The sequence below is a fragment of the Apis laboriosa genome, unplaced genomic scaffold, assembly GCF_014066325.1.
Source record: "Apis laboriosa isolate Shangri-la unplaced genomic scaffold, ASM1406632v1 scaffold4_cov146, whole genome shotgun sequence".
In the NCBI taxonomy this organism is placed as follows: domain Eukaryota; kingdom Metazoa; phylum Arthropoda; class Insecta; order Hymenoptera; family Apidae; genus Apis; species Apis laboriosa.
In genome coordinates, this window is record NW_025223501.1 from 5,370,261 (window position 1) to 5,398,123 (window position 27,863).

General features: G+C 19.5%; 2 protein-coding genes across 4 annotated transcripts; one reads left to right on the forward strand and one right to left on the reverse strand.

Moving 5' to 3' along the window:
- Positions 1 to 1,754: 1,754 nt before the first annotated feature.
- LOC122717369 (monocarboxylate transporter 13-like) lies at positions 1,755 to 12,890 on the forward strand. 2 transcript variants are annotated; one of them, XM_043941394.1, is made up of 6 exons: positions 1,755 to 1,996; positions 9,303 to 9,559; positions 9,697 to 9,823; positions 10,690 to 10,869; positions 11,195 to 11,358; positions 11,696 to 12,890. In XM_043941394.1, exons 2-6 carry the CDS (start codon positions 9,346 to 9,348, stop codon positions 12,739 to 12,741), a joined length of 1,731 nt encoding a protein of 576 aa, XP_043797329.1. In that variant the 5' UTR covers positions 1,755 to 1,996; positions 9,303 to 9,345; the 3' UTR covers positions 12,742 to 12,890. The 2 variants fall into 2 exon arrangements, with proteins under 2 accessions (XP_043797329.1, XP_043797330.1); XM_043941395.1 differs by lacking the exon at positions 1,755 to 1,996 and adding an exon at positions 6,934 to 7,038.
- On the reverse strand, positions 9,409 to 25,983 carry LOC122717370 (regulator of G-protein signaling 7). 2 transcript variants are annotated; one of them, XM_043941396.1, is made up of 15 exons: positions 25,795 to 25,983; positions 25,205 to 25,355; positions 24,310 to 24,535; positions 24,107 to 24,203; positions 23,977 to 24,027; positions 23,203 to 23,358; positions 22,493 to 22,716; positions 21,998 to 22,224; positions 21,743 to 21,856; positions 21,530 to 21,655; positions 20,897 to 21,083; positions 20,625 to 20,717; positions 19,128 to 19,302; positions 11,225 to 11,336; positions 10,740 to 10,881 (listed from the first exon to the last, which is right to left on the reverse strand). In XM_043941396.1, exons 3-13 carry the CDS (start codon positions 24,526 to 24,528, stop codon positions 19,237 to 19,239), a joined length of 1,560 nt encoding a protein of 519 aa, XP_043797331.1. In that variant the 5' UTR covers positions 24,529 to 24,535; positions 25,205 to 25,355; positions 25,795 to 25,983; the 3' UTR covers positions 10,740 to 10,881; positions 11,225 to 11,336; positions 19,128 to 19,236. The 2 variants fall into 2 exon arrangements, with proteins under 2 accessions (XP_043797332.1, XP_043797331.1); XM_043941397.1 differs by lacking the exons at positions 10,740 to 10,881; positions 11,225 to 11,336 and adding an exon at positions 9,409 to 9,536.
- Between the last annotated feature and the right edge of the window lie 1,880 nt (positions 25,984 to 27,863).

The following is a 27,863-nucleotide window of genomic DNA, read 5'->3' on the forward strand; positions in this document are numbered from 1 at the left end:
GTCTCATTAAATCGTTATGCATAGAACTTTCATTTTAAAGAAAACAAACAAAAACAAATTTTATATTTAGATGTTTACAATTTTATATATCAGTACATAAATACGACAATGGAACGATATAGAAAAATATATAAGTAAATATATATACGTATAAATAATAGATAAATAGATTAAAAAAAAATTACAATTAATTATAATAATTATGAAAATAATTTTTTTGTCATAAGAAAACTTAATTACGTACATATTTATATATATAATACCTTTGACAAAGAAATTAGCTAAAATAAATTGTTTATTGTTTACAAAATCAGTTACAAAATATTGTTATTACAAAATAAAATAATATTCAAAAATAGGAAACAGTTAAGTAAAGAAATTTTAACTAGGGTTGCATTTTTATTTACTCGAAGAATGGAAGAAGCGTACGAAGAAAGACGAGTTGGGATGAAATAAGACCACGAGAAAGAAGAATGCCCAGGTTAAAAATAGCCGCGCGCATTTTCAAATAAAAAGTGATAAGTAACCTGCAGGATAACGATTAAGGAGGAAGGTAAAAAAGAGAGTTGAGAAAAAAAAGGATACCGACGGAGCAGAAAGAAGATCTGTAAAACAGAATGAAGATAAAGAAAGAAGATGTACAAAAGCAACCACATCTACACAGGGAGAAAAGAAAGATTATCTTGACCCATTGGAATAATATATTGAGTATATGGTGGTCAAGCTTGATTCGATGTTGGTTTGAATAAAGGCAAGAACCGGTGGTGTGTACAGGACTTGGAAGGAGGAATCTCCCACCCTATAGCTTTTACCCGTGTACATATTTCACATGGTTTACTATACAATCAAGTGCACCTAGCATCAAGCCATTAAGTGAACTTACCTGCTCTATCTTCTAGAGACTGCAGTATGTTCAAGATATAAATTTGATTAAAATTTCGTACGTAATCGATGAATATTTTCAATAATTTAATAAAGGTATCGAAATAAGTTTGAAAATTTTGTGATCGTATTCAGAATTGCGTAAATGCGTATGTTATGTGTATGTATATATATACATATCTATATGTTACAGTAGTAAGCAAATTATGATGTAATAGAAACGCGGCCGATTCCTATGAAAATATCTGTTTTACAGACTTTTCCTAAATATGCATATAAATAAATATATATATTTATATAAGCAAAATCTATTTGTTTCTAACTATTTATCTAAACTAACTATTTATCTAACTATTTATTTTTATTTTTAGATATCATTTAATTTTTCATTATTTTGATTAAAACAATTCGAGTAAAGCTAAACAAGATAGTAAATACGTCATCACATATGAGGAAAACATACATCCATTCACTATCGTCCGCTTTCCTCTTAGTATTACATAAACATATATGTATATAAATTTATAAATGTTATTTTCACATATATTTTAAATAATATTATACATATCATCATTTTTTTTTTTATTTTTTTATTAAGTAAATATTTGAAAGAAGCAATCATAAATATAATCGATAATCGATAAATATTTATCTTGATTGACATAATCGATTATAGATCATCCTTTTGTTATATCGATTGAAAATTCAAATCGAATGGAATTTATTAAAACTCGTCACATCAGATGTTCAATAGATGATTTTACATAGAACACTGCGATTTATTAGCCTGATCCTTGAAGATTGTTTCACGAATGAAGATGTTTTGATTTATATTATACCACGATATGCTAACCATTTTGGTTTGGTTAAAGCCGAGGGCAACCTTCGGGTGTCCCTCCGCCACTAGCTTGAGCTGGACTGAAAGAAAAGGAAGAGGGAAAGGAACGAGTTCTTCAGTGCCTGTGCACAGTCTAGTTCAAGACTCACGATGATAGTGAACGTCCCATGAAGATTCCTCCGGCCGGGTTGCCCTTCTCTGCCTAAACTAGAAACTAGTGTTACGGAGCGTCTAGTGGACCGACTACCGTTTGCATAGGTCGCGGAACTTCTACAGGTCAGTGCACGTTTATCATTCAGATGCGGCTATTATTCGGTTATTGTCTTCGCAAAATTATCACATTATTCCATGATTTTTAATACAAAGTATGAAAATTAATTAATTAATGAAATTATAAATTGCAATATTCAAGTTTATATGAAACAAATATTTTATGTTTTATATAATAAATATAAAAAATCCTGATTTTTAAATTTCGATACATTTACTGATTCTCGACAACATTTATATTTTAAATATTATCTTATAATACTTCGTAAAACTAAAATAATTCAATTTAAGATTTTATATTAATATCAATGTAAGTTTTTGATTTGAATATATTTTTATAATATTTTTGTAAATAAATTTTGATTTTTATTTTTTTATCAATTATATCAATATTATTTATTATGTTAAAATATAAATTTGTTATTATTTTTTAATTATTCTAAATCTTTATTTTTATTCAAATGTTATTTAATTAAATCTAGTGCGAGAAACTTGTCATTGAATTATGAGTATATGCTTCTTTTTATTATATAAATTATTATTATAATATAAATTTTATAATTGCATATAAAAATAATATTAATTGAGAAAAATTAATTAAAAATTAAAAAACTATTATTTAAAAAAACAATATTTAAATTATATATATAAAAATTTAGATTACAATTATATAGATAATATATATATAGATATATATAGATAATTGCTCATAAATATTTCAAATTAATTAAAATGCTAGAGTATTAACAAAATTTTCATATTTTTTATATCAAATAACATTTAATAATTTGTCATTTTTATTTTTATAATTTTTATTTTCTCAATAGAAGGAATTTTATTTTAAATTAAAATAATTTTTTTCATAAATAATAAATTTATAAGAAAAATTTAAATATATAATAAATTAATAAATTAATAAGAAAAATTTATATCTAAAATTATTATAATTATAATATTGTATAATGTTATATAATTAAATAATAATTTTTGTAATTTTTAATTTTTTGAAAAAATCAAAAAATGAACAATTAAAAAATTGAAAAATAAATAAATTTTTCTTTCATGATTTTCAATTTTCTTATAATAATTGAATTTTTTAAAAGTAATAACGAAATAAATGAATAAATAATAAATAAACTTTGTTTTAATGATCTTTATAAAAATAATATATTTAAAACTGCTATTTAATTTCCAAGAAAAAAAAGACAAACAAATAAATTATACAATTGAATCGACATGTGATTTTAGATTTCACAGTAAGATAGCATAAAATCGATGTTTTTTCCTAAATGATCGATCCATTGCTTTTCTATTTAATAAATACTATTTTTATGCGAAAGCGATGTTTCTATCTTTTTAATGATGTTGATGAAAAATATTAATATGCGCATGCATATTACAATTAACATGAGTTTTCAAGGAATTCGATATTTAATGACTCTATGATTTACCTGTTTGCTGTTTAAAAAAATCTTCGTAATATTGTGAGCAATACTAAAGATAGTCACCGATTAAATTGCTTTTATAAACAGTAAAATCCAAAGATCTGGCTAAAAATAATCTTGCATGAAGCATCATATAACGCGCTTGTAAAAAATCTTTATTGCAATTTCATCTGTCCCAAAAGAATCGATGGAAATTTTTGTATAGCAAAACAAAAAAATATAATAATGTTAAAGATTTATGATGATAGAAATTCTGATGACTCATCTTTCCCTCATGTCTTCCTAAGACAAGACATCTTTGTAAGAGGAAAATATTAATGTAAATTGTTGGTTGACTTGAGTTATTGGATGATTACGATAACAAGCACAGTATGACTAATAACTTGCACGTAAAATATTCTTATTTATTCGTAAAGCTTTAATGTTTAAAACGTATGGTTTTTTTTTTTTTCTTTTACGATCCGTTGTTTTCTCTATTTCTTTGCATTGTTTCCTCCTATTTTTGGTATCATTTTTTTATAACTGCAATACTTTTTTTTTACGATTTTGTACCATTCTGTGCCACTTATTGTAATATTTTGTTTGTTATTTAGTGTCATTTTTCATAATTATAACGCTATTTTTATGATTTGATACCATTTTTATTATCGGTAATATCGTTATTTCTATTTTACATTCTTTTTCATACAACTGTAATAATTTTTTATTATTCAGATTTAGGTTTTTCCTTACTATTTTTCTTATTTAATAAACTGTTTAATTTAATTTACATTATTTAACTTTTAATTCATCATTTTTTTCATCATACTTTTTATCACAACAATTTACTACTGTTTTCTTTTATTATAAACTTCATCTTATCTATTTATTATTATTTTTTACATTTTTATTTTTTACTAAGTTTTATTAGTTCTTTTATTTAGTATCTAGTTACTTAGTTACTAAATTAAAATTTAGTTATTTATTTATTTGTTATTTATATTGTATATCTATCTACATATTATTTATATTACAATTAATTTTAATTAATTTTTTTCTTAAAAAAAATCTATTATTTCTTATTTTTATCATTCATTATTATATTTCTTCATTTTAAGATATTATTTTCTCCATATTTAAATATTAATTGCTTACATACAAAATCAAATAATGAACGAATATATATTAATTCAACGATCAAAATCGAAAACGTGGGAATATATACATATTTAATGTCCGTTTAACATCATTGTTAGAATACGAATACGTTCGAAAGTAAAACTCTTGCGAGTTGCTCTCGAGAGTTATTTCTTGTAAATGGACACTGCGTTAAGAATGACTGTCCGACAATAACTTTCACTCTCAATAGTGTCCACTTGTGAAAATATTCTTGAGAGTTTTACTCTTCGGTGTATTCGCATCTTTTTTTTTTTTTTTTTCCTTTTTTTTGTTTCTTAGAGATTCCTTTTTTTTTTCTTCTTCTTCCCTTTTGCCAACGATAAAAACCTTAGAAGCGGATGCGGCAAGTTTAAGGTCTTGGATTTTTATCGAAATGAACCCGGTGAAGAAGAGGCTATTTTTAGATATCCGTACTTAGCAATATCAGCACATTTACGGTATAAGTTGCAGGACTTGTTTCCGCGTAAAGAGTCCATAAGAGGTGCAGAGATAGGGATATTTAAGAAGTTCCTTACATTCTTGGAGGTCTGTTTCAGCGTCACTTAACGTCAGTAATTTAAAATCTTCGTATCGCCCAAGGCATTGCCGCTAACTTACAGTGGTATTTCCTCTTCTAACGTTATTTGACCTTTATGAAAAATGATCCAACAATTGTGCTGCTAGACAATACATAATTTAATAACTTTCAATAATAATTGAAAGTTTTACTTAATTTTTTAGAATTTTTTAGAATATTTTTCGATTTCTTTTCTTAAAAGTTTTACAACATATATTATAACATATAACATATAAAGGAAATAATCTTTTTCTATTATTTCATTAAGAAAACGGAATATTTTTATTACAATAAAAAGTTGAAATTTGTATTTGAATACATGTATATTCGAAACTTTGTATTGAAAATAAATTCAAAAATTCGATAATATATATCTCTTTTGAATACTTACTATTATAAATATTTATTATATTCATTTGAAATTTTTATTTAAATTTTTAAGATTGCATTAATTTAATTTTTTAATAATCAAAATAAATATAAATATTATAATAAATTTCTTCGTTTCATTCTTTTTTTTGTTTCTTTTTTCTTTTTGTCTTTCTTTTTTAATGACAAGATTTTTAATGATAAGTAAAATAAAAAGTTTCTTAAAATGTATCTATTAGAGCATGCTTGTTCGATTGACGCGCAATTTTAACACGTGCAAGTACGTTTAGCAAAGTGTCAATTGCTTCGTGGTAATTAAAGTCTCATGTTACTACTGAAAATTTATTTCTCACGCAAGAATAACCGATTATTTAAATATCTAAAATTTTATTTGAGATCAAAATGATATTTGATTTATTCTTTATCGTAAATTCAACCCGAATATCGAATATATTACGATAAATATTTTTTCCAAAATTTTTCCTATAGTTAATTTCTTCACGAAAATAATAGCGACTTGTTACTATGTTCAATAATTTATCGATAATTATATAATATAACAAATATAATTGACTATTTGATAATAAATATATTTGATAATTTTGCAAATATCATTATATGAAATATCATTTATATGAAATGGCTGTTGAAGAGAAAGAGAAAGAGAGAAGAGAAAGAAAGAAAAAGAAGTTTTAAAATATTTTACATTTAAAGATTTTTTTTTGATCTAATATCTATATGTTTTTTTCTATGTAATCGTTAAAAATAATCAGAGCACGTTTATCTTACAATTTCATTGAACGTGTGTTCTAATGAAAATGACATTTATTCTTGCCAGGTAGGTACGTAACGCTTATTTTGCATGCAACATCACGAACAGATCATTCCAGAGTAACACTGAAAAGACACACATTGTAATTGTCTTCATCGTTAATTATTCCGATACCAGCCATTGACCCGCAAAAGATATTAACGGTTAACATTTGAAATTTTGAAAATAATTCATTTCGAATAATAATCATTTCGTGTAATAATGGAAAAATATTATTTTTTTTATAAAATTCGCAAATTAGAATATCAAAACTAATTGATAACGCATGTAATTTTTACAGTTGAGTTGACAATAAATTATTTTTTTTAAATTCTTATATATGAAAATTCATATATCAACTTTAACTTACGTATGTATTACAGTGATAATGAATCGAAAGACATTATTCAATAATGATTAATATTAAAATATTTCATATTGGTCACGTAAAAATACATTACCCATGTTATCACATAACTCGCGTAAAAGTATTTACGTCTTTCTTTATATCTTCCGTCAGATGTTATAATAATATTTTTACGAATGTTTCCAGTTCTTACTTTAGTAGTGAAATGTCAATATTGAGAACAATTGCTATTAAGTACTTTTTTTAGTTAATAATATCTTTTAAGTCGATCTAATATTTTGAATCAAAATGCAACAATTTTCGTTACTCACTCGACGAGTTTTGTCAGCAGCGTGAAATATGGTAATATTAATATATTAATTTAAATGTTTTCGGTCTATAAGATTTCCATTTAAAAAAAAAGTATTTAAAAAGATTAGTTCGAATATTTTATACGTGTTTTACGTAAAATGTTTTATATAATTAGCAGAATACATACGTTTCAACATACAAGTATAATTGCGGACTTAGAAATTTATAGAAAAGTTTCTATAAACCTCTTTTTCTTTCTTACATGCGTGTACGCATGCGCGTACTTATATGCTTCACGTGACTATCTCATTCAACAATCATTTATAATATATATATATATATACATCGTGTAATTATAACATTATGTAATTTTTCTAATTTTATATTCTGATTGTTATTAAACAATCGTTTTATAATAATTATTTGTCGAAGAAAATATAATTATATTTATTTTACATTTTAGCTTTGTTCTAAATACAAATAGAACACAAATATTTTATTTTTATGTTAATTCTAATATTTTATATTATTTTATTGATTTTTAGATGATGGATAAAATGAAATATTATTTTCATGTTTGTAAAATGTATTTATATAGCGAAATATTATGTGAAATAGATATTAAAATAATATATTTCAAATATAAATTATTTAATATTAATTTATATTAAAACATTGTAACAATTTATATTAACATTGTAACAAAATTCTGATATTGAATTTTTTTTTAGCATTGAATTTTTTCTCTCTATAATTAATATTTTTAAATTTCGAGAAAAAAATATATGTATAAATAATATTTATGAAAAGAATAAAAAAAAATTTTAATGAATAAAATAAATAAAAAAAAACCGTTTTCTTTCATAAAGCCAGTTTCGAAATTTATAACTACAATTGAAGTTTATATGAAAAGTTTTATGACTGCAGGTAACGATGGACCCGTTAGTAAAGATTAAGATAAGTACCTCAAATGGTGTTCCGTTTTGAAATTATATTTTTCGACCCTCAAAACTTGTAAATTTTAATTGCTTATAGATTTTATGATCATTTTGTGTATTATACTTATTTTAGAAAGTCTAGTCAATTTGCTATTACAATATAAAACCATAAAACTTTTGACTTAATTTTCTATAAAATGAGATATTGCGTATCATAATTAAAATTGGCTTGTTACTAACCTTGCTACAACTTTCAATTTGATTGTACGTAAAAGATTTTGCGTATTTAAAAAATTAATTTTCTTATTATAATGAAAAAGGACGAATCGAAAGATTATAAAGGCTTGTGAGAAACACATTTTAACATTTATTATACAAATGTATATTTTAAATTTTACAACCATATAAAAATATTAAATAAAAATTTAATACTAATAATAGAATAGAAATTATTTTATGTCTTTTACATTACATTAATATCTACATTTGTGTTCATAAATCACTGCAGATTATGATTTTGATCAAATAGTCGAATTCATAGTAGAATAAAACAGGATACACAGGATCTTTTACATAATATTTTTTCAATGAATAAACAATATAGTCAAGGATAATTAATTAATTTTTAAATATTTATTATATACTGTAAAATAAATTTGCAAAATTCCATTTACGTTTTCGAAAAATTACCGAGGAACATAGCTTAAATCATAAATCAAAGGATTTTCTTTTTCTTGACCAAGAATACTACCAGGTATATCTGTGTATCATTAACATGAAATGAATAGAAACAATTTCATATATAATGTAGCTTAAATCATAATTCAAAGAATTTTCTTTTTCTTGAATAGGGAATATTACTAGGTTTACCTGTGTGTCATTAACATAAAATAAATAAAAATAGTTTCATACAAAAAGAAAATAAATATAAATACTATATATATATATATATATATATATAAACATCATTTAAAGAATAAATATTATTTCAATTATGAATATCATAAATTATTTAATGTCTTTAAAAAAAATAATAAAAATATTAATTCAAATTTACAATTGAGATCCTATTTATATTTATCGATAATTTGATATTAATTCAACGAAATCTTAATAAAAAATATAAAAATCTGTATTTTTTTTTTAGTGTTAAAATTATCGCTGTCGGTATAGTAGAGTACATAAATTTTGTTTAAACCTAATACATAAACGAAGTATACATATATATATATACATATTTTTTTATTTGGTAAAATAATAAAATATTATCTTCATTTTTAACAAGCGAATCTATTATTAAAAATTAAATAATTATTAAAAATTATTATATGATCTTATAATTATAATTATTTAATATTATGCATTATTTGATTGCAGATTAACTTAATCGAGTATTTTTCTCCACCTTCTCCACACCAGTATGACAGTAAAGAATGCAAAAACAAAGTTGGTTCCGCCGGACGGAGGATGGGGTTGGGTTGTTCTTTCTTCAGCTCTTATTGTGAACTTCCTCATTCCAGGCACCGTAAAATCGTTCGGTGTCCTTTTTGTCGAATTTCTTCATGTTTTCAAAGCTTCTTCCACTGCTGCCTCCTGGATGCCAGCTTTATGCTATTTTTTATACAACTCTTTAGGTACGATTTTTTATTCCATATTCTTTAATTATATATTGATATGAACATTAATATGAAATTGAAATTGAATCTTAATAATATTTTTATATATTTGCAATTATTAATATAAAATTATATTGTAATGTAATATTTTATAGGTCCATTATCGAGCATTTTATCAAACAAGTATTCTTATAAAACAGTAACCATTATTGGTGGCGCTTTTGCGGCTTGTGGAATGATGCTGAGTTATTTTGCTAATTCAGTTTCTTATTTATACGTTAGGTATGATAAAATTATTTTTAAAATTTTAATATATTTATTAGTAATTATTTATCTTAATTTATATATAAAATGTTTGAATATCAAACATAAGAATATTAAACATAAGAATAAAAAAAAAATGAAAGAAATATTTTTATATTTCATACTACAACTTTTTATACTACAAAAAGATATTCACTCTTATTTTATCTTTTAATAATAAAATTTTAAAAACAAAAAATTCTAGAATATTTTACATAATTAAAGATTATTGACATTAATTTATTAAAAAGCTATTAATTTATAAAAATTATTTATTTTGATATATAATGGAATATAAAATATCTCAATAAATTTTTTGATATTATACACGAAATAATTGAAAACTCTCGAATAAAGAAATTTCATAAAATGCACTCTATAAATTAAAAAATCCATTAGAATATATTAGAAAAAAACAAAAATCAAATCATTTTCTAAATATAAAATCTTTTTTAAATATAATTTATAACTTATTTATAATATATACTTATTTATATATATCTATAACTTATTTTCTTTTTCATTTAATAAAAAAAAACAGTAATTATTCAGATTTTATTTTAATTGAAAGATTATATTTTTGTTTATAAATTACGTTTAATTAATTCATTATTATTATGTAATTTGATTTAAGTGTGACGATATTTCAGCATATAAGGCAGATTTTTCATTAACAAGTGTCCAAAAAATCTTTATTTTTAAAAAAAATTATTAATAAAAAAAAATAAAGTAAAGCACATATTTATTAAACAAAAAATTATTTTCTTCATATTTACTATTTTATATTATTACAACAAATTTTTTATAATGTTATACAATATATTATAATTTTATAATTTATATAGTTATGGCTTGATGGTTGGAATTGGAGCTGGATTAACGTTTCCACCAACGGTATACATTGTCACTTCGTATTTTGAAAAATTACGAGGTGTTGCAAATGGTCTATGCATTTCTGGTAGTGCTATTGGAACTATCGTATTACCCCCGTTTCTGCAGTATCTTCTCGATTGTTTTGGATATAGGTAATACAATCACTAAAAATTATCATATTCTAATTTTGTTACTAAATACTAAAAATATACATTCTGTCATCTCATTAATAATTATTATCATTTAATAAATAACAGAAAAATATATATTTCATGCTATGTTAATTATATCCTACAATGTTTATTAGTCAATTTTTTATACATATTTATTATTGCTATAAATATAAATTATTTATATAATAATTAAATAATATAATAATTTATATATCATATAATATAAATTTAAATATATACTATATTAAAATTTATATTTAAAAATATGTAAAAATATTTATAAGAAAATATTGTTTATTTATAGAGGTGCAGTATTAGTTATGGGTGCACTTACATTGAATACATTAGTTTGTGGTTTATTGTACCATCCTGTCGAACAACATATGATTGCAGTACCAATAGAAGGAGGAATTGATAATCAAGGATTAACTATAGATGAACCAGTTCTTGATAAACAAAAGTCAATAGGTAATTTAATACAATATAAGAATATTTTTTAATTTAGAAGAATCCAAAAATTATAAAAAATTTAAGTATTTAAAAATATTTAAAAATATATATATTATAATAGATAAATATAGATATTTTTATAATATTGTATTATATAAATACTATCTGTATCTAATTAATTAAAACAAAAAATATATATATTTTTTATATATATAAATATATATAAAAAAACACAAATAGAATTCGGATAACTATTTTATATGGCAATATCTAAGTTTAAAAAATTTATTATATATTAATTTATCTTCGAATATTCTTTTAAATTAAATATAATTTATATCTGTTGATTATATAGAATCCACTACAATTGAAAATGAAACAACACATAGCAATACAACATCAAAGAAAAAATTCCAAACAGAAAATGCGATAAATAATCCTAAAGCAAATGATGATTTGAAAGATAAAAACGAAGATGTAACTGAAAATAAGATAAATGAAACGAAAAAAGAAAATATTTTTGACGAAGATAAATTAAATCTAAATAAAAAACAAGAAATTACTGAAGATCATCAGAATGCGGATTCTTCATGGCGAGAAAGTAACATTTCTGAAATGAATGTAACATCCTGTAAATTGGAAGGTGAAAATCCAGAATTATACAATCTATCATCAAATGAGAATAAAGATAAGAAAATACATGAACGATTGAAAACAAAAGAATCAGAAGAATTATCAGAAAAATCAAGATCTAGGACATCATTATCCAAGGTTGAAGTCACAGGTAAAAGACAATTCTTTGACCTAAGTGTTTTAAAGGATCCAATTTATTTAGTAATTCTCATTTCAAATTCTACCTCAGCTATCAGCAATACCAATTTCATGATCTTACTGCCTTCTTATGCCATTTCACAAGGATTTGATAAAAATTCTTCTGCGTTACTTTTATCAATTGTTTCTGCTCTTGATTTAGTTGGACGAATCAGTGGTGCTTCATTATCAGATATTGATTTTATGCCAAAGTATTATTATTTTATTGGTGGTCTTGGTACCAGTGGAATAGCTTTAGCATTATTACCTATGGCAACAAGTTATGCAATGCTTTCTTTTTTTTGTGCATTATTTGGATTATCATCAGGCATGTACATTGGAATCACAACAGTAATTTTAGCAGATATGATTGGTACAGAAAAATTAAGTTCGTCATATGGAATATCTTTATTTGTTAATGGAGTTCTTCAACTAATTGGTCCACCTATTTGTGGTATTGTATTTGAAACAGTAGGATCATATAAACCCATTTTTTTAGCTTTTGGTATCATACTTATTTTAGGCACTGCATTATGGGCAGTTGTACCACTTATAAAAAGAAACAACAAAAAAACTTTGCAAGATGTATAACATTTCATAATTATTAGTTTATTTATATAATAACAGAATATTGCACAATTTTAAAAAATTAGAAAGTATTATTCCTCTTAACTGCCATCTAAATATTAATTTTTTTACAAAAATCTTTCATTTTAAATAATTTATAATTATAAGTTAATCTTTTTACTTATAGATGTATAATAATATATCATTATATTAGTATATAGTATTATTATTATTATTCTAAACATTGATATAATTTTTGTATTTGTTTTTATGTACATACATGTATAATTAGCAATTTATAATTTTTAATCTTATTTAAGAAGCGAAATTAAAAATGAAAATATTAAGATACAAAATATATTCATAAAATTCTGCTAGTATTAATAATTAATTATTAGTAAGTATATATAGTTATATAGTAGTAATAATATATAGTTATTAGTAGTAATAATAATATATGCTACATAATAATAAATTATATACATATATGAAGTTAATAATCAAATTATAAAAATTTATTAAGATAAATAGAATGATATGTTATAATAGTATGTAAATCATATAATTTAAAATTTTTAATTTTAGTTGGATATAGAATAATTCTCCCGTTATTAGATTTAAAAAGGGTATTTAAATATCGCAGCGGTAACTCCGTTTTTGTATACAATAATCTATTTACAATGATATAAAAATAATACAGTAAAATCGCTGTTCTGTCATTAATTGATCAATAACGACAATTATTATATCAAAGATAATTTGATATATTAAGATATATTAAGATATATTTTGTAATGTTCATGGATATTAGAAATTGTATACAAACATAAGATTATTATCACAATGATACTTTTGATCATGTTTGAATCATTCTATTTATGAAATTATAAATTTATGAATATTTTAATATAATACAAATTTAATTTTTAATATTAATGTTTATTATTTTTCCATGCTTATTATTCTGTTTTTAAAATTTTATCTTTTTTTAAAATTTTATTTATGACTTAAAAAATAGTGGATAATAATATTGAATAATATTGAATGAGAGCACAGTTGATACTTAAAAAAATGTTAACTTTTAAAATTAAAAAATTATCAAATTAATATATTATTCTTATTTCAATTTTAAAAAAAGAACAAAAATAAATTTATCCTTTTTTTTAAGATTTTATAATTGTACCAAAGTATTTTTTAGTACTACTATTATCAATCTTTAATAATTTCTTGGTACTTAAATTTGACATATATTTAATTTCATCTGACATTATAATATAATATTATATATTCATATGTTTCAAAAAATATCATATACTAAATAAACATTAAGTAAAATCATTATTGTGCAATATTTTTATTATTATTATATATTTTAATTTTATATATATATATAAAACTTCAATATATATGTTAATTATAAAGAAATATTCTATATTAGATGGATTTTTAAAGTTCATAATTTTTAAGAATTTTTTCGTAAGAAAAAAAAAAATATAGTTATAAATATTTTAATTAAAAAACAAAAAATGTAACTTACTATCATTCATAAAAATTATTATATATTGCACTTTATTTGATTAAATCTAAATAATAAGTTTATTATGATTATATATATGATCATTTTTCCGTACCATATAAAATAAAAAATATTTTATATATATATATTACAAATTAATAATATGACATTCAATCATAAATCATTTAATAAGTTTATATCTAAATATATTTCTTTTTCGTAAGTAGTTTTTATCTTGTTCTATTCTACCTCTTTCATATATCTTGTTCTATTCTCTTAAAATAATTTTTATTTTAAGTTTTAATAATTTTAATAATTTTAAAATAATTTTTTCAGTTAATAATAAGTCTATAATTATTAAAATATTATATTAATGTCATAATTAATAATAAAACTGTAAAAATTGAGAATTTTGATAGAGTGAAATGCATTATAGGCATGATAGATCCGTCTAATAGGCATTTTTGTAAAAAAAAAAAAATGAAATATATACTCGAAATGTATGTAAGCATTGTTTTAGTGTTAAAAATTGAATATGTGCATTGAAAATTTTAATTACTTATGTATTAAATACTCAATTTTTTTTATTGATATTGATTATAAATCCTCATCGATTTCGATGATTTTTGAATTATCAACATTTTGAATAACTTTTTCCTTTGAATATTATTACCACTTAGTTTTCAAGATATTTGTAAAAAAAAAAAAGATTGTTACTAATTTCATAGAATTTTTTTTATACATATATATCTATGCGCATAAACATGTGATCGCCACTTATTCTTATTAATGTAAACACATGATGACAACAGACAAGTAAGATATATATATACGAAATTGTAAATTTAAAATATCTCAAATCTCAAAAAATTATAATGAATATCAATATCACTTTTATTAATTATTATATTTAATTAATTATTATAACGTTAATCATCTAAGAATTTTATATTTTATATTTTTTACTATATTATATTATATTTTATATTATTTTATATTTTATTTTTGTTTTCCATGGATTTGAAGCATTTGTATGTATTGATTATATAATAATATGGCATTGGATTTAAGATATTTTGGTTCCATAATTCATAATTCATAATAAACAATCTTTTTTTATATACATTTTGAACGCCATCTGCTATAACATATTTATAGAAATAATAAATAAGTGGTGGTTAACAGATATACGTAGTCATGAAACTATATTTAAAAAAATTTTATAGTATAATAGTTTTTATAGTATAATAATTTTATAGTAGAATAGTAGCGATTTTTTTTGCAAATATTTAAAACTAAAACCAAGCGATAATATAATATACAAAAAAAAAATATTGTTTTAAATCTTGTCCACCATAACATATTTAAAAATGATAAAAATCGATGGACCTTTTATTGCGAATAATTATTTTCTATATTTATTATAATTTAATCATTTATTATTAATGATTTGAATCTTTGCACATAATCTGGTAAAATTATTTTTATATTTTTTTTTACATATAAAATATGTCACTATGTCACGTTGGAACATTAAACTTTTTAATTTAAATATGTACTTATTAAACATTATATTGGTTTTTGTAACAATATTATAAATAATACAATTTAAATACAATTTTTATAACTCAATAATTTATATTTGAAATAATTTGTTAACTGTAACATAAATATATATACATATACGTATGTATATATTGTAATTATAATTAGATCGAATTAAAAAAATGAATATGAAGAAAACAAATAAGAAATATGAAAAAATATTATTATATGTATTTTCTATAAAATAAAAAAAATTATGCTGTATATAATTTTTTTACATACATATATATTATATAAGATATTTTAAATACATTATAATATTATGTATAATATTTACTCTTTTGCATATTTATTAAAAAAAAAACTTTTTATATTCCTTCTTTTATTTCTTAAAAATATTTTCGTGTTAGTATTTTTATATATGTTATTAAATATTACAAAAAAAATATTTTACAAAATCATATTTTATATATAATTATAAGAATATTTATTAGTTAAAATTATTATTAGTGAAATATTTTTATACACAGACATACATATATTACATATTGCTTATTTAAAATTTAAGTTTTATTATATATTTTAGTATTATTATTTTATTATTATGATAAAAATTTGTTATTTATTATCACGAATAGTATTATTAATTTTTATATATATGATTCATAAAAGTTTAAATATTTTAATAATGTGATAAAATACTTGAAGATAAATTCTTTTCAAAATTTTTAAACTTAATTTAAATTTAAGTATTACAATTAAATATATTCTTATTTTAACTTTGTTTTTTTATTATCTATTTTAATTTATTATCTATAACTTTATAGTTATTAAAATTTTATTACAAATATTTAAATAGTCTTTTAAGTTTATAATCACAAGATAATAATAATAAAATTAATTTTAATTTAAATATCCTATATGATAAATAGGTTTTCATCTTTCATTTCAGTTATTATTTAATTATTTAATTATTATTTTATTATTAATTATTATAACATATATATTACATTTATGTTCCTTATGTTCTGTTTATTTTTTCTTTTCAGTATTAATATTTAGAAATATGTACTGACAATTGCTCAATTTTTTTTTATTTTTCCTTATATAATATTTTATATGTTTTCGTCTAAGTAAAGTATAACATTGTAATGATCTAAAATAAATTGTATTTTATCAAAAATAGTACATTCGGCAAATTTTTATTCTTAATAATAAAATATTAAAATTATAATTATTTGATTATAGTTATTAGACTAAAGATATACTAAATATAATCAAATATTCAATATAAAACACAATATATCATAAAAATAAATATTTCTTAAATTAAATTTTTTATATTTACATATTCTATATATATCTTCCTTATGTGTATATTAGAGATTCTTATTTCATATGTACCTAAATATATGTAGTATAAATAAAATCGAACTTTAATTCATATAATTTTTACGGGGTATTTATGGGTACTAATTTTTAAATCATAAAATTCTAATAAACATATTAGTCTACATATATATATATATATATATATATTACTTTATATATGTATTATTTTTATATGTCGCAATAAATTTTACATATCTTTGTATTTTTATTTTATAAAAAAAAAAATTAATCAGATATCGAATTCAAAATCTTTTGAATGTATAAATCATACAGAACAAGTGTAAATAAAGAAAACTAAAAGGAAGAAAAAGATAGAAATAGTTTAAAAATTAAGATATTAATATCATGTCTAGAATGTCGTAAAATATAATATAGATAAGAAACAAAATAATAAAATAGTAAAAAAAGAAAAAAGATAGTCTAAAAATTAACTGTTAATGCTATTTTTTGATTAAAGACATCTTTTCAAAGGTAAGATAATGTAGAATAAGAATTGATTGTTACTATTTCTTGACTACTAAAAATATCTCTTTAGAGAATTATCTTTATTAATTTATATTTAAGAGATGGCATTAATAATCAATTTTTATGCTCTCTTTTTAATATTTACTTTCTTTATCTATGAGCTACATTTACAAAATTAGAGATAGCTAATTCTCTAATATTTATTCTATCTCTGTTCTTTTTTTATCATTTCTTTTATCATTTCTTTCTCTGTCTATATTTGCTTTTAGTGATGATAGATAAGATACAAAATATTAATTGAAAGCATTTTCAGCATTTTTTTTTTTTAAATTGTAATTTTAGGATACGAATAAACTATAATTTGAAATTAATTTTTTATTTATTAAAAGCAATAGAGATATTGTGATTTTGAGAATTAAATTCTATAAATATATCTCTTAATATACACACTTAATATATGTAGTAGAACATTATACATTTTAATTAATAGAACAATAAATATCTTTTGAAAATTAATAAATGCTAATATTATTGGATAAAAATATATGTCACTATTCTTTTTTTTTTATATTATATTTACAATATATTTTGTTATTCTAATATATATTTGATTTAAAGTACATGTTAATATTAAAAGATTACAAATAATAATGAGTAATCTCTCATATAACACGTTTTTTTTTACTACAGATGTATTTGTCTATTCATGAAAAATATAATAGATATGAAAATAGGTGTGTGGTATCCTATTGTTTTTTTTTTAAATAAATAATGTAGAATTATAAGTATCATCAAAGGCATACAGAGTTATATATTTATAAGGATTATATATCTTAATATTTGAATTCTCAATTAATGTCGCATTGATATATTTTTTAAAATATGAAAGAATATAATAAAATGAATATTTTTATTAAAATTTTATTGTATAATATATCATCAATCAATCATTATGTTAATTATGTATTTTAATTGTTATAAATTGTTATCTAATAATAAGAGAACTTTTTTATTAAAAAAAAATATTTTAACGAAACATTCATATCTGTATATATGTATAATTAATTTTTTATAATGAAATATGAATTGTCAACTTGAATATATCTTCAAATATTTCATATTTGAGAAATTTTTTATAATCTCTCTTTTAGAATTTCATATAAAATTACTATTTTATGCAATTGTATTGTTTATTTTAATTTAGGCTATTTATAATGCGGAAAAATATATTAAAATGATGTAAATAATTGAACATTGTAACATGTAATCTATAAAAAATTTTTATAGAACTTTTTTATATAATTCTAAAATTTTCTTCTTCTTATCAATAATATATATATATTATATATATATATATAATCTTCTTATAGAATAAATTATTTATGAAAACTATTTCTAAGCTTATAGAATAATTTACTAATTTTCATAAAATTTTTGTGAAAGCAAATGGAAATCATACTAAAATTGAATTTAAAATATTTTACATACTTACTCTTAGCGTAATAGTCATATTCCTCTTCAAATCGATTTGAACATGAAAATATAACACAAGAATTGGAAATATTTCCAAAACCATTTATGAAAAATTTATAAGCTGGTAATTATGATGTGGCTGTGTCCCTGCGTCCACTGAACGATACGATAGAACGAATACCTTTTACCGAAGTCTGAAATAATTGAATAAAGGATGTAATTTTATTAGAAGATAATAATGCTACGATATTTTTTTCTTAGACTAATTCTATAAAATGTTTATAAGATTCATGATTTTACAACATATTACAATTTGGAATTATAAATATATGAAATACAATAAAATATTTTTAAAAAACAATGATATCAATATAGATATATTAATATTAAAGACAATAATAATTATAACGAAGATAATGATAATAATGATAATGATGATAATGATGATGAAAATCATGAAATAATGACATTGAAAAAAAAAATATCGAAATATATATTAAATTGAATAATAAATAATTTGTTTATACATTAAGTAAAATTAAATAAATTAAATAAAAAATAGTTTTTAAGATGTTATATTCTTCATTTCAACTTTGTAAATCGTTTTCATTTATTAAATATAAACAATTATTAATAAAAAAATATAGATCAAAAATTGTAATCATATATAAATTAAATATATATATAATATATATGTACAAATATAAATATTAATAAAAATTTAAATAAAAAATTAAATCTATATTTAATCAATAAATAATCTATTCAATAACAAATATTAATAAATAAATTATAATCCTAAATAATTTTTGTAAATAATAATTTTTGTAAATTTTTTAATATTAATATATATATTAATATATATTGATATATTATATAATGAATTAACGGAAATAATAATAAAATGATATAATATTAATAGAAAAATTACATTTAAAAATTAACAAATATTTTGAAAGGGGAAAAATATTTACAAATAAAAATCTATTAAATAATATTCCACAATAAAATAATAATCTTTAAAATTAAATTAAAAGATTAAAAGATTAAATATTGAATAAGCAAATAAAATAGAAAAAACATTCTATCAAATTTTAAAAATATTGAAATAATAAATATAAAATATAAAAAATAATAAAATAAATATATAATATTATAATAAATTATTATATTATAATAAAATATTAGATAAAAAATTAAATTTAAATAACAATGATAATGAAAATGATGACAACGACGACAATTGCAATAACGATAAGAATAAAAGCAAAAACAATAAAGATGTTAATAATAATGCTGATAATATTAATAACAATATAATCACTACCAACTTTAAAGATGACAATATATTCATACTTATTTTTATAAATCAAAATAATGTTAGGAATAATAAAATAACAATTACAATAGCAATAACAATTATAATAATTGTAACTATATTAATAATTATATAAATATTATGTACTATTTATATAATTTAATATGTCAAAATATAATTCATAAATGATATATTGACCTTTTTCTTCGAGCCACTGAGAAAATCCTTATACATTTCCGATCGAAGATACCTTGAATAACTATCGCTTTTCATCAGATGATAAACGTGCGCCTAAAATTTAATATCATGGAACATTTTCATAGTTTGTCCATTATTATTATTATTTCTATTGAGTTTTTTATTGAATTAAATTTATTCAGTCTAAATATTTCAATATTTTTTTTCGATTTATATATTTTTGCAAAAATTTTTTTTAATTGTGACGAAAATTTTTTGTTTGGAATTTGTACCGCTGTAATGTCGAAACACCATCGATCAGGTTTCTGTAAATGCTTCTTTGTTATCTCATAAGATTGAGAATCAACGTTAATTGGACAACTAGCATCTGGACCCAAATATTCATTCCAAATCTCGTTCACTTTATTCTTAACTTCTTTTTGAGGTAATGTTTTCAATTCTTGTACGGCTTCCCAAAATCTAATTATACCAAAAAAAAATTTATTTTCAATCTATTATATACATATTATATACATATTTTATTTTAGAAAAATATATAAAAATATTCTAGTTTAAAATCAAATAATCTGATATTTTCAAAATAATTATAATATAATTATATAATTATTGTTATATATTATATTATACATTTATATTATATATTATATGTTTTAATATATTATTATTGTAATATAACTATATAATTATATATTATTGTTTTATATAATATATATATAATTATATATATAATAATANATAAAAAAACATAAATAAATATTAAATTTTTCAAAATTTTTCATTTTTTATATATTATATTTGTTTATATATATTATTTTATATTTTATAAATATGATCATCTAAACTAGAATATTTTTTTATATTAAAATTATATATATAATTAATATATTTATATATTACTAACTTACTTTAGATTTTCACTACTAAATTCTTTGTCCAAAAAACGTATAAATTGTTCTCTACCAATAGGATCTTGTAACAATTCTTGAAGACTAAAACCCCATCTTTTCACTCTTCTTGTTGATATTTCCTTACTATTTAATAATATTATATTATAATAAATTTACATCTTAGTATAATAATATTAAAAAAATATAATATAAATTAAGAAATGCACATACGCTAATTTTTCTTGCTCCCACATTTCAGAATTATCTGATATCCATGGATTTGTGAGTTCAGGTTGTATGAAAAAAGGATCATACTCTATATACTGCTCAAAATATGCAATCAAACTAAAATAACCAAAAAATAAAAATATATAAAAATAAGATACAGTTTAATCAAATTAATATAGTCAAAAAAGAATTATACATATAACTATAGTAAAATTTTAATAATATTTAATAAAATAATTAAAAATAATATTTACTTACGCTTCTGAAACTTTTGAAACTTTTATATTTGATCTATCTAATCTAGCTTTTAATATTTCGATCTCTTTATTTAATGTTTCTAATGAAGATACTGTATATGATTCTGAATGAGAAGGAATGTCAGTATTAGCCATTTCTAATTGTAAATGTTTACTTAACTTTGGGAAAGGTTTATAAGTACGACATGCTTTCTTAATATCCATTTCTGTCGTATTAACACATCCAGGCTAAAAGAAATTGCAATATTATTATAATTCAATTCATTTCTTAATTCAATTCAAATAGAAGTTTTTCAATAAATTATTTTAATGAATATTCTTGTCGATTCCTGGGAATTAAAAATAATATGGATATATAATAAGTTATTAGAAAGTTTCCATTATAAAACAAAATAATCATTAGTATTTATAAAAAAATTTAACTATTAAGTTTCATTATCCAATTTTATATATTATATATTATATTATTAGAGCATAAAATTTTATAAATTATTACCATTGGTCTATATACATCCCAAAAAGCTCTTTCTTGACTATCTAATACCTTTCTTTCTAATTTATCTCGTTTTTTATCAACTTTACTTTGTGCTTCTGCTTGCATAAAAATAAACTCCCATTTTCTTGAAAACATTTTTTGTAATTTAGCTAAATTTTCAGCCTCATAATCTGCTAATTCTAAACGCGTTTTGTTTTGCATTGTGCGTTTACATAAGTAAACAGCTGCAAAATAAAATCAAATATATATTCTTTTATAAAAAATTAAAATTAATTATTTGTAAAAATTAAGATAAAAAAAATTTTTCTATAACATATATCAATCACATAATTATTGAAATCAATAATAATATTTATAAAAAGTACTTCTTTTAATTAAATATAAAATATTATAATTAATATGTAAAATTATTAATTTTTTACATATTTTGTATAATATTGGAAATTTGCTTTAATAAAATAAAATTTATATTTACATAAAAATAATTTTTTTCATTTAAATCATGAACAAATTTTATTAAAGTTGTAACAAAATATTAAATATTTTAATATAAATAGAATTTTTAAAGATTTTAAAATATTAAATTTTGAATTAATGTTTTATTAATTTTTATGTTTAATTTATTTTTATATGTCAAAGTTTAAAAATATATAGTTATAATTTTTTATTCAAAATGTTTTCTAATTATATTGCAAAATAATTTTTCATACCATAATCAGTATTTTCTGGTTCCCAACAATTTGATGGCCAAAAATATGGTGTTTGAAATCTGTAGAAAGTATTATCATTTTTTACGGTAAGGCAGTGGTCATCAATAGGGAAGAAATATCCATGAGATGCCATAAGATGTGCCACATGAAGTGCCTCTATTATATTAATATATTTCTCATTAATTAAATCATTTTTAAGAGGGAAAATCAAAAAATAAAAAACATTTAAAAAATAATATTATTTACACAATTAAATTACGTATCATTATTTATATAATATAATCTTTTCTAATTTTTATTAAATTTATCTTTTAAAAAATTAAGAAAACTATAATTTCAAAATAATTTCGTATCTTTGTTTAAATGAAACTTTTTATTTTGAAGCAGAATCGCAGTTTTTGAAAATTAATTTGAATTTGTTTTCTGTTTTTTACTTTATTTTATAAATAAACTATATTAATTTTATTCCTTTGAACTTAAAAAATGAATTATAATTCATTTCTTTTTTAGTACAATTAAATAATAAAGCATTATTTTGAATGAATTAATGATTCTAAATAATAATTTGATAAAAATTTATTACTTTTAAACAAATATTAAATATTAAATATAAAACTATAAATATATAACTATAAATAATATAAATATAATTGAAAACAAATCTAAAAGATTAATTAATTAATAATATAATTAATATTTTAATGATTTTAATAATTAATATATCATATTACTTTATGATTTTTCCTCTTATATTTAGGTTTAATATTTTAATACCTTGATCATCTATAGCCATGGTCTTCATCATCCATGATATTAAATCTGTACCTAAAATAATAATTAATAATATGATAAAAAATAAAAAAAAAATCAATAAAAAGCTTTAAACAAAATTATGATATATTACCAGTAAAAACAGAAGGTGTTTTTGTCATAAAATTTTTTACTGTTTTTACTGGAACACCTGTACTTTCATCTGACATTTTTTCTACAATAGCTTCCATCTGAAATATATATACATAAAAATAAAAAAATATTATAATATATATTTACTTAATGCCTTAAAAGATTAATAAATTTAAACATAAATATAAAAACATAGAAACTTACTTTTTGATACACAAGATAATTAGGTGTATCTTCGGCACATGAGGCAGTGATGTGATATGTGGGACTAATTGGAGACTTGTCAACTGCTTGGCCATTTTGATTATTACATTGATTTATCTGATTATCTCTATTTCTATATCGATCAACTGTTCCTCCAATATTAGTATTTTCACTTGGTTTTCGGCGACATGCCGATTGTTCAGAATTCATAGTTACCATATCCAAGCTAAATAAAAATTTTATTTTAATTGTATTTACATTTACTGTTTACATTTACATTTATTGTTTAGTATATAAAAAAAGAAATATTAATTATATTAATATTATATTAATATTACAGATAAATTAATTTTGCTTAGAAACTTAATTATTTATATTATTATTAAATAAAATATTTTAATGTAACTATTATATTATTAAAAATAATATAAATTATTAAATATGAACTAAAAAATGAACTATTATTTTAAGGAATAAATATGAAAATAAATGTTAAATAAATAATATTAAAAAATATTATATTTACGTATAAAATTATGTAAAATTATGTATAATTGACATATATATATTAATAAACATATTAAAATTATTCAAATAATATATATAATAATGATGAACAATAATAAATTAAAAAATTAAATATACATATTTTTATATAAAAGAATTACAAAAATAATGATTTTATTATTTGCATTTATATTTTTAATATCTTCATCTTTTTTATTTTATATTATCAATTTAGTATTTTAAATTAAAGCACAATTACAATAATATTATTTAGTATTAAACATTATGATTTTTATGATTAGTAATTTATATATTCTATAAACATTATTTTCAAATAAAAAAATTAAATTATATGTTATATATTTGAGAATATGGAAATTATACTTACCTCAAAAAAGATTATTTTCCATGACACAAATAAAAGAAAAGCATTTTATTTATATTTATATTTATCAAGATCTAAGCCAATAACCAAAAATGCGATTATTCACTGTTCCAAAATCATTCCAATTACACATTTCACTAAGATGAGGCAGAAACTATTGGAGAAAAATATATATGTATATATATATATATATATATATATATATATATATGACATATCTTTAAATATATTTTTTTATTCATTTATATTATTATTTTGATATTTTAACAATTTTCACATTATTGTTTTATATAAACTTTTATAAGGTAATTAATTAAAAAATAAAAACTTAAAAACTTAATTTAGAAAAAATTTAAGTTAATATAAAAAATAAAAAATATAACAATAATTATAGTAAATTTGTTAGTAAATTATATGTATTTAATTAGTTGATTTTACATTAATTAAACAATAAAAATTAAAAGTTTCCTTATATCTTTTAAAAATAATCAGTATATTGTTAATAATTTTATTATTAAATTTGATTTATAAATCTAACAAATTTTTAATTTAATAAAAAATAAAATCATTAATAATAATTAAAATAACATTACCGATTCTTTGGAAAAACTAAATGATAGATTGATCAACAATCATTCATCTTTCTTTTGATAAATGATTTTTCTATGAAAATAATGATCTTATTTTCTTATATAAAATAATATACGTTAATAATATTTCACGATTTATTTCAAATCTTATTTTTTAAAGTTAAACTATATTTCTAGCACAAATTTTTTTTATTACACGATCAATATTTCAAAAACACAAAGTATGAATATTTGGTATGTGCACAATTCAAAAAAAACTGTATTTAAATAAACTAAATATTTAATTGATATATAATAAAATATAACTATAATATAATGATATGTATTTTATTTAAGCGAACTAATAATAATTTGTTTTTGTTACGTAAAATAAGATATGTTTTTATAAACTATATAAACGCAATTCCTTTATATATATATATATATATTATATATATACTTAAAGCGCGACTGCGCGTACAATTTCTCGTTGAGAAAATGAAAGAAAAAAAATATATAAATTATTTATAATAGAATGATAATAATATAAAATAAAAAAAATTAATTTTAAATATTAATAATTTATAATATTAGCCATCGATATTCTTTTTAATATTATAGTATTTATAATAAATCAATAATTTTGATTTAATAGAATGAAAATTATTATTATATATATATTAAGATATTAAAATAAAATATATTTAAATTTTTAGTAAAACAAAACTCTAAAGTATTTAAAATTTAATGAAAATATGTTTGTTATGTATGAATATCAATTATTATGTAAATGTTCGGTATGTATTAATAAGATTATTAAACATATTAATTAATAAACCATCTTTATTGTTTTATTTTTTAATACGATAAAATTCTTAATAAATTCAATTCCTTTTCAATATATAAATTGTACATAATTAATTTCACAACATAAACGCACATTTTTGATGGAGTGTATTTTATGTGAATTTGTGTTGCGCTCGCACGCATATATATATATACAGAATAATTACAATAATTATAATTTAATATTGCTAAATTAATAATAATATTTAATAGTTTTTTCATTTTTATCAATGAATTTCGTGATTGAGAAAATAGCTAATGGTTAATTGTTGCTTTTTTGATTCATAAAGTTTAAAAATATATCAAATAAAATATAACTATATATATTTAAAAATTACCAATTTATTTTTTATTTTTAACTCCATAAAGTTTTTATTAATTATAAAATAATACTTTGGAGTTTTAAGTTATATAAATTTTACTATTACTTTTTAATGTATGAAATTAAGTTTTATCATTATGAATATATAATACATATAAAATACAATGTAGATATGAAATACACTTTATAAATTACTGATCACTGGTGTTATTAATAAATTTTTGACATAAATCAATGATTTAATAAAATTATATTCATATCACATGTCAATTTCATTTTTTCTTTAACAAGTTATATTCTATAATATATTTACAGAAATAACATATTAAAGAAAAATTTTATAAATATACAATATAATAAATATATATTTTCAAATAACAAAGATTCAAATTTCAAGTTTAAGTATTGATTTATTTAAGTCAAAAACTTTTTATTCTGTATTTATATGTAATAAAAATATATTATGTCAATATTGAAAATGTTTACAATTTATAAATAAAAATCTGACATTATATATAACAATTTTAATAATACTTTTCCCTCAATGACACAAACTTTTCTCAAAAAGTAACAATTTTGTATGATGTGTATCAAATATGAATATGTATATATTATTTAATTAAGTCCCATATATACATATTCATAGACACATAATAATGGTATAATAATATGATATAGTTATATACAACCATTTCTACATTATGCACAATTTTGATTATGTGCAAATCATATGAAAAGCTAAAATTAACTATAACACAATTATATAATAAATAAAAATAAATGATTTTGACATAGAATTATAAAATCTTAAACTTTGTTTTGATATTTATGATTTTTTTTTAATTCATGCTATTATAGATTAATTGTTTTCTAGACTAGAATTAAACATGTACTAAGATTATTCCTAATACACGTATATGTATAT

What these genes read in the sequence shown, in the direction of transcription:
- LOC122717370 (XM_043941397.1), bottom strand. Translation starts at nt 24,528, where the DNA reads ATGGTAACTATGAATTCTGAACAATCGGCATGTCGCCGAAAACCAAGT. An exon ending in ACCAGAAAATACTGATTATG is followed by an intron (nt 22,717 to 23,202) that starts GTATGAAAAATT and finishes TTTATTTTGCAG; the next exon opens with CTGTTTACTTATGTAAACGC. An exon ending in GGGATGTATATAGACCAATG is followed by an intron (nt 22,225 to 22,492) that starts GTAATAATTTAT and finishes AATTTCTTTTAG; the next exon opens with CCTGGATGTGTTAATACGAC.
- LOC122717369 (XM_043941394.1), top strand. Translation starts at nt 9,346, where the DNA reads ATGACAGTAAAGAATGCAAAAACAAAGTTGGTTCCGCCGGACGGAGGA. An exon ending in CTCGATTGTTTTGGATATAG is followed by an intron (nt 10,870 to 11,194) that starts GTAATACAATCA and finishes GTTTATTTATAG; the next exon opens with AGGTGCAGTATTAGTTATGG. An exon ending in TGATAAACAAAAGTCAATAG is followed by an intron (nt 11,359 to 11,695) that starts GTAATTTAATAC and finishes TTGATTATATAG; the next exon opens with AATCCACTACAATTGAAAAT.